Source organism: Ursus americanus, chromosome 34 (assembly GCF_024610735.1).
Source record: "Ursus americanus isolate L20-20 chromosome 34, mUrsAme1.1.p, whole genome shotgun sequence".
In the NCBI taxonomy this organism is placed as follows: domain Eukaryota; kingdom Metazoa; phylum Chordata; class Mammalia; order Carnivora; family Ursidae; genus Ursus; species Ursus americanus.
Genome location: NC_142160.1, coordinates 8395687 through 8408698, shown reverse-complemented (window position 1 = coordinate 8408698; position 13012 = coordinate 8395687). Strand labels below are relative to the sequence as shown.

The following is a 13012-nucleotide window of genomic DNA, read 5'->3' as shown; positions in this document are numbered from 1 at the left end:
TTTTTTTTTAAGATTTTATTTATTTATTTGAGAGAGAGAGCACAAGCAGGGGTGAGGGACAGAGGGAAAGGGAGAAGCAGACTCCCCACTGAGCAGGGAGCCCAAAGCGGGGCTGGATCCCAGGACCCTGGGATCATGACCTGAGCCGAAGGCAGACGCTTCACTGACAGCCACCCAGGCACCTCGCCAGTTTTGGTAATTCTGTACTAAATTTTCAACCCACGTGGATTTGAAAGAGATTGAAAGACATAGTTCCAACGTAGTCTAGAAAACCGTGCAAAATACCAGTGCCAGTCCTTACCACAAAATTGCCTTGGGATGGACACATTTGGTTTGATGTCCCCATATTTGTAAACTGAAGAGTGGGTTGACCTTACGGAGCCATATGGAGCACTCTTTTCATTGCATATATTAGATGTAGCTTGACTTTGCCTCCAGTAGGATATATGTTTTTGAAATCTTCTATAAATTATAAGCCAAATTCTTTCAAAAGGCTCACGTACTTTTTTTTTCCTGAAACGAGTCTAAATGTGAAGTAGATCTTGATATTTAAATGAACCCTGAAATGAAGCTTTCCACACACTGAAGAGCACTTTTCTGTGGCGCTTCCTCCTAACTTGTGGGTCTTCTATATTTGATGAGATTTCATTAAAATAATGAAAAATAGGTCTGCACATACATTCATACCTTGACACACATTTTAAAAATTTTGATCTCAAATAGTTCACCACTGAATTCTTAACACTGACTATGTGATACAGGTTCAGTTCTTGAAATTGAATATTTGGTACTGATTTAGAATCAGGTTTTTGGTGTTTGTTGTTGTTATTATTGTTATGCAACTGGAAATTAAAGGGGGGCATGGTGCATGATATGCATGGTCACAAAGCAGGTGTGGGCAGAGCTGATACCCAGCCCAAGGCCTCCCCTGTGTTTTTGCTTAATTTGTTTTGTGGAGGCCTTGTGGAAACAGAACCTGGCCTGGGTTAGATGGGGTGCAAAGTAGCCTAGAGCATTCCAGCCCTCCTAGGCTGCAAGGAGATGTCAGTGTCTCCCAGCCCTGGGGGCCACCAAGGCGGGCTGGAGTGGAGTCCCTTGCCAGCTGCTTGTCATTCCCAGCAGCCTTGCCGGGGCTCCACACTCCTTCCAGGCTCTGGGTGTGTGAGACATGGTACCATTTTCTGGGTGGCCTGTGTCAGGATATGAAAATATTTGGGGATGCTAGTAGACTGCACAAGGGCTCTGGTACCAAATATTGAGGCCACTGTCTATACGGTCAATAGGCCAGGAAGGACTAAGGCAGAAGGAGCCCAGGGAGAGATTTTGCCCACCTCCCAGGCATTCCGGTCTGTGGGAAGGTCAGGCCACTGCTGGCAGGCTTCTTGCCAGTTTACAAGAGAATCTTTTCATCCTAGGCACGGGGGAGTCCGAGCCCCCTGTTGTGTAGACATTGAGTGGATAATATATGGTTCTGGGTATAGAGTGGGCAAAGCAGGGCACCTTTTCACCAAAGGACCCCTTAACCAGATTCTTTGTATGGTGAAGTATCAGCCCCCTGCCAGCTAGTCTTTGTCAGGTGAAATATAATATTGAGACAAATTGACTTTAATCAGTCCAGAGATGAACTAGAATAGAAAGCTTTTTACAAGTAATTATTAGCTTGAGTCATTAAAGTTTTGCTTTATGGAAATGCATTCATTTCTAACACAGCACATCAGACGTTATCTTGGGAAGCCCCAGCATTATCTCATGTAAGCCGCTCGCTCGTACACTCATACTGTTTCTAGAACAAGGTGCCTCGTTTTGAATGTGTGATTTGGGAAATTGGATGTTTGAAGTTCTGGGTTTTCCTCCTTCCTCCTTCTGCTAATACACTGAAATTCTCCATTCGATTTTCAACACGCTTAGCCAGCATATAATAAAAATAATTTTGGAAGGTGAGTTCTTCAGCCTCTGTCCAACTTTGTAAAATCATGTTTTTCTTCAAGTGTGGAAGTCATCACATTTCTAGGAAGCTGGAGAACTTGGTTTCTGAGGAATTTGCACAGAGAGCATGTGCCTTGGTCTAACACCATATAAAGCGAAAATGTTAGCCCTTGTGTACCTGCTTTCTTTACTTCATTTAATCTTTTTTTAAATTAAGGATAGTTCATGGGGGTTTGTTTCAGATACATTCTGAGTTGTCCCATCCACAGCTTTAACTATTAGCATAACAATTCCCACTGAAAGACACCAATTAAACCTATCTTAAAGGCTCTATATTTGATGTTTCTATATGATTTTTAAGGTCTTGCTCTGTGCCTGCTCACAAATTTTCACCTATTTGTGGTTTTTCTAAGGCTTTGAAAGTAAGCCTTTATATGTGGATTGAGATTAATAGAATTAAAAGGATTTATGTTAGGCACTTTCCCCTGTGCCTTTCCCTACTTAAATCGTACAACTTCTCTGCAAAGTAAATGTCACACCCATTTTACAGATGAGGTCATTGAGGCAGGGAGTCATTAAGTGTCTTTGTTTTAAAAGTAATGGAATTAAGATGCACCCCCCAGAAAGCCCAGGATTTTTCATCACTACCATGTTTCCTTTCTAAACAGATTTTGCCCTGGGAAGATGGTTTGAATCACTTGCAAAATAATGATGGCAAATACCACACCCAGTGACCTTTCTCTTTTCCTTCTGGCTGGAGAAATGGATCCCTGTGGTCTGCAGGGGACAGATCCACTTGACTCCTTCGTCCCTCGCCCCACTTGTCCAAGCTCTCCCTTAAAGCCTGTTAAGTCATTGTGTTCTTGACCCCAGGAAGAAGATGAGGTGCCCGACGACGAGACTCTGAACCAAATGATTGCTCGACGAGAAGAGGAATTTGATCTCTTCATGGTAATACCATAGAAACTCATGCACTTTTCTGTTAACACGAGATGTGCGGAGCCTGCGTGCCCTGGCGGGATTGCATTTGTGAAGCCTGTGCCTTTCTTCAGTTCAGAGGCTGCAAACTGGCTGGATTTAGCCTGCAGACATATTTTGTTTGGCCCACGCAGTGTTTTTTTTTAAATTTCAAATTTGTTGCCAACATAAAAAGAATCCTGATTTCTGGCTTCTCTTGAAAAAGGAGAATGGGCAATACCAGGCCCACGTCTCTATGTGGAAACAGTTGGCCAGGGCTCAATAGCAGCTGTACCCTCTGGACAGGCCATGTGGTCCGCAGCTTTGCCACAGATCCCCCCTCCCCCGCCCACCACCCCCCTTCCAGCTCATTTCTAATTGCAGGCCCGTGTCATTCAGGAAACCTGCCCAGCTCCTGTAGGTAGTTGCAGCCATTCCCTCGCTGTCTCCTTACTGGATCACAGCAAGTATGCTCCCTGTGGGGTGGATGGACAGCAATCAAACAACAGGGCCATGCCCCTCCTTAAAGGTGAAGAGAGCCTGCTTAAGGGAACAGGAACCTTCCAGAAGCACATCAAGGTGTAGCCTTCACTGAAAGATAGAAATCGGTTGGATTTCACTGGTCCAGACAGATAGAAAAGAACCTTGACATTTGAGGATTTAACATCCATGGTTTCAACCTTGATGTTCCATGCTACGTAGGTAGTCACGTGTAATTTGCTGAAATCTGCATTTGATTTGTGTGCGTGGCCTGCCACAAGGTCAGGACGTGTGTAAGCAAGCCCCTTGGCAAGTGAAGGAGGCCCTCAGGAGTGATATTTTACTGCATTCTTAAGGCATGTGCGTAACTACTTATCTCTGCATCCCCGGTGCTCGGAAGAGTCTGGCACGTAGTACTTGCTTAACAAATATTGATTGAATGAATGGTGGCATTTGCAAAATTTTAGGCCTTGTGAAGATGTCAGTGTAGAAAGTTGCGAGGCTCCCTCCTGTACCATCAATCGTGTTGATCTTTCTGACATTTAGTCTGATGGCGGAATGAGTGAATAAATGCGAACTGTAACTCAGGTGGTTGAATGCTGCACAGCCCCCAAATCGGAGGCCCCCCAGTTTGAATGCCCTCGGGTGTCAGACAAGCAGTTTGCAGGAGTGAAGCGAGTAGAGGAGTGGGTGGGTAGCGGTGGTAACCTAGAGCTGCGTTGGCTAAGAGGGACAGAACCCCAAGCCCCGTGTAGCCAGGAATTCCAAATTGCCAAGAGAAGCTAGAAATCTAGATTTTTCACATGCAGTCTCTGGATTTAAGAAGGTTTGTGGCTAAATTCAATGTTTTATTCTGTAATACTGCAGGCCAAACAAAACAGGACCCTGGGCCAGATATGACCCGCAGGATCTGCATTCTCTTTTAGCACAGTCTGAGAAGGGAGCTCCGGCTCTGTGGAGGCTTTCTGTGTGTGTGTGTGTGTGTGTGTGTGTGTGTGTGTGTGAGAGAGAGAAAGAGAGAGAGAGAGATCGATCTTGTAATTTTTGTCTAGGGAACAGTGGTTGTGTCCGCACATAACAATTCAAGATGAAAAGACACTTAATTCTTTCGGAGGGAAGTTTTAGGTCGCCGTGGGAATAATTCCTAACCTGGGATGTGTGCTTTCCCCCCACCTCCCCACGTACACCACCCTCCCCGGACTGGGCCATTTTGCATCAAAATGATGCAGCGGGGTCATACAACAGCATGGCCCCTGTGGGGTGTTCCTAAAACCAAAACGTCTTAACTCAAACTGTTGGTCACCCCCCTCTATAGACTGTTCTCTATGGAGGGACATTAGAGATACACATAGGAAGCAGACATCTTTTCTCTCCTTGAGGAACTTATTAAAATGTAGATTCCTGGGGAACACGGGGACAAGAGGCCCTCAGCTTCCCCGGCTGCTCACTGATTGGCAATAATTCAGCACGGCCACAGCCTCCGATACTCTTGAGGCCCAGGAACGGATAAGCTGCCTGTCATTATACAAATTAGATTAGGCCCAGAGATGGAGATTTCCATCAGCAGCCCCGAAGTGAGGGGAAAAGAGTACTTCTCTTTTCTGACTTTTGGGCTGGGTATTTGCAGAAATTGAAAGCCTCAGGGGAAAAAAAAAAATTGAATGTCTGGCCGAGGCCCAGGCTTCTTTTAATTTGGGAGTATTTTATCATGCAAAGAACAGGCTTAAAACGAGTGAAACTGGTGGGGGAGCCCTTCTTGGTGGGCATTTTGATTGGGGCATGTTCTGCTTGTTTCTCAATGGTTGACTTCTCATTTTTGGATTATACAAATTTGGGGTTTGTTTTGGCTTTTGTTTTTTTTTTTTTAATCTAAGCAGCGGGCTGCCTTTGGCCAATTCACTATGCATTAGCACTTCCACCAGGGGGCGGGAAATCAAATTTGAGTCCTTGCCAGCTACTCTGATGAAAAAGTTCAGTGAGACACAAGAATGGAATGTGAGCTAGACTTGGATTTCATCTATTTAACCTTTTTATCCCTTATTATTAAAAAAAAGTTCTCTGTAATATTCAATATAAGCTTATGATTTGATTTATCATAGACATTGTAGTTAAATAACACACATCAAGGAGACAGTCTCTTTAAAATAAAACCTTCCTTTTGAATATTTTTCTTGTTTCCTTCTAAAAATGGGACTTCAGCAACAGTGATCATTCATGCTGATTGCCTATGAATTTGACCTAAAGAGATCTTTGACACATCGAGGTACAAATATGAAACATTTTGATAACATACAAGCATGAAACTTTCAACCGCTATGTTCCCTACAAAGGCAAGAAGTACTTTTTAAAAATAACTGTACTTGTTAGCAAAACATTTATTATCAGGTCTTAAGACAAAGATATTCATGTCATACCTGAACAGTAAATTAGACTTACTTGAATATCACCTTCAGATTTCATTCTGGTCTTCTCCAAGTAGAAATCTCTGGGGATAGATGCAACCATCAGAACTTGAAGCTTATTTTTTAAAAAAGTGCATCAACCCTTTCTAAAAGGAAAAAAAAAAAAAAAAGCAAGTGCAATTTACTTTTTCTATTAGATTTTATATCAATTTACTTTTTATTTTTTTTATATCCATTTTTTATTTTTACGTCAGGAAAGATTCACGTTCCCAATTGTGGAAATATGCATGGCATAAGTCATTTTAACAGTCCTTGCTACAGGTAATGGTGGTGGTCAAACCAAAAACCGAAGTGTCATCTCAGCGGCATACGTTAACCAAAAAATGGGTTTTTTTTCTCATTAGCGTCTAAAGAACTGTTAGGAGGTCACTTCGAGAAGCCCCTCTCTAGACTGCATTGTCAGCCAGGCATTCTCGGTGCTAACAACGCAAGTTTGGTGGATCCCATTTCTGATACCAGAGCATTAGGAGTCAGGATTAAGAGCCTCTCCGGCTAACTATAGCACATGACGGAACGGGACGGCCACATTTATCGACCAATGGGGCTCCCCCGTGCTGCAGGCCTGCCCCGTCTCGGGAACAGAATGATTTCCAAAAAAGCGTAAGCGCAGTCTGAGGGACTTTGAACTTGAATTTTTTATGTGGATCCTAGAAGTCAAGGTTGGATTTGAATAGAAATTCCATTTACATTTGGTTGCCGGTTTTAGTTCTTAGGAAAAAGTTATGTTGAATCCCTGTGTCAGTACCGTAGAACCGAAGGAAGAAAGGGCAAAGGTAAATCATTTAATGGTTAATGGTCTATTCGATTGTAGCAATAGTACATTTAGCTAGCGAGATATATATATATATATATATATATATATATATATATTTATTTATATAACTAACTTACGCAGCAATCTGGTGGAGGTTTTATTTGCTCTTTGAAGCTAGCAGATTGTTTAATTACAGGTTAAAGCCAAGTGTGTGGCACTTAACTCACTTAAAAGTGCACTGGATTTTTAAAAAGAAAGCAAGAGGTAGGGGCGTAGGCATGTTGAGGTCTATGAAAATATACGAATATACTTCTAACCTGATCAGATGAGACGGCATCTCAGCTTCTGCTCTAGCGTAACAGTATTTTCATAAGAGCTAAACTTTTTGAAAGCTGAAGAGTTGAAGGACATTCCTCTCACGGAGCCCACGGTGCACCAAAAATTCAGTACCTTCGTGGCCGAATGGCTAATCAAGCCATTAATGTGCCCCCATGTCCGAGCCCGAGGGTGGCCGCTCCACAGCGACACTTGGGTTGCTGACTTTGTTTCCTGGTTGTTTAATTAAAAGCATGAGCCCTATTAAGTAAAAGGAAGTTTTCTTAATGAAGTTTCTCTTTTATATGCTTAAAGAGCACATTTATGCCAGGGAAGCAGTGCATTCTATCTCCAGGGCTCATATTTTTTAAATACATCCCCAGTTGGACTTTCCTCTCTATGACTTAAAGGGGGAGCTTTGCACACACACAGACCAAGAGCAGGAATTTTTAAAGAGTGTATTTTAAATGCCTGAATTTCAGAGAAGGGGTACAGAGGGAGGGAGGAGATGTTACCTTACAGAATCTCTGCGGGGACAGTGTGCTTGGGGAATGAGCTAGAACACGTCAGCCGGATGGAGAGACTTTATGGGAAAAGCAGAAAGGGACCCTGAAACCCTAGCAGGTGATTCGTGAAAGTTTTGTGTGCTGTGAAGTCGATCCTGTACCCAGTCCCCTTTCCCACTGGTGAAACTCTTGTTCATGCCTCCAGCGTATGGACATGGACCGGCGGAGGGAGGATGCCCGGAACCCGAAGCGTAAGCCCCGCTTAATGGAGGAAGATGAGCTGCCCTCCTGGATTATTAAGGATGACGCCGAAGTAGAACGGCTCACGTGTGAAGAAGAGGAGGAGAAAATATTTGGTAGGGGGTCTCGCCAGCGCCGGGACGTGGACTACAGCGACGCCCTCACGGAGAAGCAGTGGCTGAGGGTAGGTGTGGCTTTCTTACCTGTCCTTGCCAGGTCGGGGCTCCTGTTGTTGGCTGGAGCAATCGGGAGCCCAGGGACAAGTGGCCAGTGAAAGCAGAGGGGCTCTGGAGCACAGGGAAGGTCATTTTGCTGTTGCGGTGGACTCTTGGTGTTCCAAGGCAGGGCCTTGAAATACAGTGAAGAATGTTGTGCCAGAGCAGAACTGGCCACTGGAAGCAATGAGGCCCGCTAAGGTTTTATGACCGATTGCCTGCTCGTGCCTCACTGTGGGAGCTAGGATCAAACTGTGGAAGGGGCCCGAGAGGCCTTTTTAATTGTTCCCCCTCCATGTCCTGGTCTGGAATCGGAGTTTGGCTTTTCCAAGGCCTGCAGAGAGAGTTCAGAGACAGTGGTGTGTTCTAACGGCATTGGTGTTCCCTAGACCCGGAGAAATTAGATCTGGAAGGTGTCTTTGTATTCTCCTGGTTCTACAGACAAGGCACTTGTGGCCCAGAGAGGTTCAGCGACTATGCAGGATCGCACAGCTGGCTAGAAATAAGAATTCATGAGTGCTGTAATATTGGCGTGCCCAATTTTGGCTGATGTGGTGTGTCCATGGCAAGCACAGACTGGGGTCACTGGCATTTGGAAATGTTGTTCTGTAGTTGGGGGTTTCCCCCCAACTTTGGAAAATGTTGATTTCTCATTTCGACCGGGGAATGAAATCTCAGAAAGTTGCCTGGGGAGCAGAGAAATATCCCAACGCCCCTGGAGTGACGTGCGTGAATGCCACGCCGGTGGGAATCTTGCATTTGAAGGTTTCGCCCCACTTTCCGTCGCTGGGAGCAGACTTAGTACCTGTGTTGACAGCAACCTGGGACCCTCGTTCCAGGCAGGACCCGTGAATGTGCGCTGGAAATAATCAGCTCCGTGGGGTTGAAAACCAAATAAAATAGAAGCTATTGTTGTGAGTTGTTCATTTTGTCGAAAGGGAATGCCGTTTCCAAGCTTCGAGAAACATGGCTTTAGGAGCCAGGACGTAAGTCGGTAGGTGGGTAGAAAGGCAATGGGAAGTATTTGGAGACTGGTGATCAAAGGCAGACAGGTCTCAGCACCACTTGAGATGTGATTTACTCAGGATGCTGTATGATGAGAGAGACGTGACCTGAATTTTGAGAAGACTGAAAAAAGAAAGAGACGAAAAAGCATTGCTCATATTTGTGGCTGAACAATGGCGTGCAGAATCTGACTTCCTGTGTGTGACTGTCTTACTCTCATATCCAAGTAGCCCCGCGGCCCGAGAGCCTGGTTTCATGGATTTCTTTTGTTTCTCTACTGTGAGGTTGTAGCTGTATAATTAAGATTCATTCTATAATGTGAAGAGTTTTGTGTTTGTTTTGTAATCATTTCTGAGCTCTGGAAAATTCTCCTCCCTCTCTCTTTTATTTAAGCAATAAACCGAGTACCTGGAGTCCTATTACAGCAGATGATACAATCATCCAGGCCAACATGGAGAGTCAGTCTTTATATGTACAATCTACAGATATTACAAGGAAAAGTACCTTGTCTTTTAGGCAAGAATGTAGCCGAACTCACCATTTTTGAAACAATCCTTGGGAAATGCTCTGAAGAAAAATAACATGGATCTTAGAAAGTTTTCAAGTGTAGAATACCTCATTTGTTCTCTTTTTCCTTCAGTGTCTGTCACTAAGGAATAGCACGGTGCCTATCACATAGTAGGGACCCAAGGAATGTTCGTGAAATGAAATTGTAACTTTTAAGGGGAAAGTGGACATCGACTCATTTACCATAATGTTAGGATAGCATTCCTCTTTCTAGGGATCCAGTAGACCTTCTTTGACCTCTAACATACACACCTAAAGACGGAAAACTAGTTTGTTTTTCAAAACGACGCTGTGAAATTCACATTTATAATATAATGTTCACGCTGAGGTGTCTCGTGAGATATGAAGTCACCCAGGAAGGACAGATGTGTTCTCAGCACAGCTCTGTTGTAATACCTCTTTTTGGGATCCGTTCTTTTGAAAATCGTCTGTCCGTATTCGGTAGGAGCTCTTAACTTGCTGTCAGCCGGGACTCGCAGTCAAGGCAGGGCGCCCCACGGCCTAAGCATTCCAGATGGATGCTTACCGTCCTGTTTTCTCGCTCACCAGCAGCCATCCTGTTGGATATCAGCCTAGCAAGCTTTGTTGATAATCACATTATATTCAAGGGGTTTTCACAAGCCTGGACACGAGGAGTCGTTCCCTACGGGCTTATGATTGCGTGCGTTGAATGGGCCCGGCCAACCCAGCCTTGAAAGGGAATATGGCAAAGACTGTCGTGTAAGAAATGCTGAGACAGGGCTAAAGTAATTCTTCTTTCTCCTGGCAATGTTGTACAACGCCTGCTTGGCAGAGGCCTCGAGACACGTACAATCCCGGCGCCGGAAGGCAGCTGAGCGGAGCAGCTCCCCGCGCCGACGCCACCGTCTCCGAGGCCCCCGCGCCAAGAGGCTGGCCAGCCCTCAAGGAAACGCTCTGCCTTCTTGTCTGCCTCGTGCCTCCAGGTTGTGGTCAGCCCGGGTGTTAGTTCCTCCCCGGCCTTGATTCCACTTTCTGGGGTGAACAGAACCCTGTTCTGGATCAAACGCAAGGACTCGGGTTCCGTCTGGAATGCACCTCCCCACCCTCCTCCTTCTGCTGAACCTTTCTCATCCTTCGAGGCCCAGCTCCATTGCCGCCACATCTGTGGCGCCTTCACGAATAAAGAGTAATCGAACTTTCTCCGAGCCCTCACATGCCCATGCTCGTTCTCCAGTCCCAGCTCAACATCCACGTTCCTAGTGTTGTTGGTAGTTGTGCACACGCCCGCTTTCCTCGTAGTGGGTAAGGGGATCTTGTAAGAACTCAGGAATCCCGTGTGCAAATAGTAAGCGCCCATTGATTGCCACATGGAATTATCACCACCATTGAATTAGCCTACAGTAATGTTCACGGCTGCAACGGCTGGACCTACACATGCCCTACTCGTGGGGCTATCAGAAAAAACGGGTAGAATTTTCTTCCTCACAGAGAAGCCAAAGGTGAGTGTTTCTGGATGGTGACGGCAGCTGCTCTCCATGTGGCCATTCAAGAGTCCAGGCTGACACAGCCTCTGCCAGCTCCTTCGTCTGCATCCCAGCGAGCTGGAAGTGGGGGGGCAGCACAGAGTGGCGGGTGTGGGGTTCGGATGGGCCAGGCCTGCCATGGTTCCGTATCACTTCTGCTCACGTTCCACGGGCTGGAGCTCAGTCATGAGGCCACACTGGCTGTAAGGGAGCCCAGGAAGTGCGGTCTGGCCGTCAGCCCAGGAAAATAAGATTCTGGTGACTAGCTAGCTGTCTCCGCCTCAGAACACTTAGGTTAAATTTAAGTGATATGGCCACTTTCTTTGAACATTGTATTATGGTTTTATCACAAACAGGTTTTATTTTATAATCATATTATGCTAAAAATTCCCACAGTGACCTTTAGACAATCTGTTTAGTTGGAAGATTTTAAAATTTTTCTGTAATCGTAATGTTGTTTTAAATGAGAAGGATCACAATTTCAAACACAGCTCAATTTAAAAAAAAAAATTTTTTTTTAAAGTTATTCTGAAATCCCTGTTTTCCATTGAGGGAAACTTGTCTTTTTGGGGTGGTCAGGTCAGCATTCATGTATCCCACGGGCTGTCTGTCTCCTCTCCTGGGGGCTGCTGTCCCATCTTCCTTCCCAAGTGGCATCTGGTTCATGGTAGAAGCCAGTGTTTCGTCGTGGCCTTGGGGGCTGGTGCCCTGGTTTGGCCGCTATCCTGTGGGTCTCTGCTGGGCTCAGCTCAGGGCTACCGGTCTGTCCCATCCCTGGAGGTCTCCATGTGCTTCCGGTCCCATCTTATTCCCTGGGAGATTTCCATGATTTGTGCTGTTGAAGTCTGGGGTTCCATTTCCACCTCCAGCTGGCAGCTTTCCTGCAGTCTGAAGTCTCATGAGGACCCCCAGCCCCTCTGGTGCGATCATCGCCCTCCTAGCTCTTCTGTGCCCTGCTTGAGAATCTGCAGTCTTGGTCGCTTTCTTCACACTGTGCTAGAACATGCAAGAGTCTAGCCCTGTTTCTCAACAATGGCAGTCACCACCAGGGGGTTGTCAAGACTGAAGTTTCTAGAATCTGAAAGCTGGGTGGGTGAGGGAGGTTTGTTTTTGCTTTGTCTTGTTTTTATAAAGATTTTATTTATTTATTAGAGAGAACACAAACACAGGGGGGAGGGGCAGAGGGAGAAGGAGAAGCAGACTCCCCCCTGAGCAGGGAGCCTGATGCAGTGCTCCCGTCCCAGGACCGATCATGACCTGAGCCCAAGGCAGCCTTTTAATGCGCTGAGCCACCCAGGCGCCCCGGTGAGGGAGCTTTTTTAGCACAAACAAGACAAAACTGTCTAGCTTTTGCACATCGTATGTGGCCATATCGTGAGGGACCCTCCCAGAGCCTGAGAAGGAGCACGTTAGGTGAGAGTCCTCAAGTTTGCACTTTATGAGCCTCACAGAAAATCTACCTCTGGGCACTTTTAGGGTCTCATTCCTCTTGCTCCTTGCACCCAACCCCCGAATGCACCCACCCCCGAACGCAGGCAAATATTCCATTTCCACCCCAACCTAATGGCACTAACTACCCAAAGTTGTCACAGACCCCACAAGTTACAGGGCTCAGGCCCCAACAAGACGGTGCTTCTTTCTCCCACCAGCCACACTCTGGGGGTCCCCAGGCCACCTGCACTTCTGACTGACTGATGACTGGCTATAAATTCAGGGGTTCTCATGGCCCCCTCAGGTTCAGTAATTTGCTGTGATGATTAATGGAAGTCAGAAAAGCACTACTTGTGGTTACAGTTTTATGACGGAGCACGCAAGTCAGGAGGACCAGCAAATGAAGAGATGCACAGGGTGAGGTCTGAGAAGCAGACAGAGACCCCCTCCTTGCCCTCTCCTCTTCGAATCACCCTCCCGACACATTAGTGCGTTTCACCAACCAGGGAGCTCCGTTGAGCTTCAGTGTCCAGAGTTTTTATCCAGGGCTCATTACTGTGTAGGCACGAATGATTAAAATTATCTGCTGGAAAAAAATAAAATAAATAAAATAAAATGTAAAATAAAGTAAAATCAAATCAAATCATCAGCTGGGTGATGAGACACCCCC

General features: G+C 45.8%; 1 protein-coding gene across 9 annotated transcripts in view; it reads left to right on the top strand.

Annotated features, from left to right (window-relative positions):
• SMARCA2 (SWI/SNF related BAF chromatin remodeling complex subunit ATPase 2) overlaps positions 1-13012 on the top strand; it is a 170231-nt gene that overhangs the window by 96551 nt on the left and 60668 nt on the right. For all 9 annotated transcript variants that reach the window (XM_045772431.2, XM_045772420.2, XM_045772427.2 and 6 more), the window contains 2 exons: positions 2800-2877; positions 7606-7824. In XM_045772431.2, coding sequence (XP_045628387.2) covers positions 2800-2877; positions 7606-7824 — 297 coding nt within the window. The remainder of the gene's footprint in view (positions 1-2799; positions 2878-7605; positions 7825-13012) is intronic.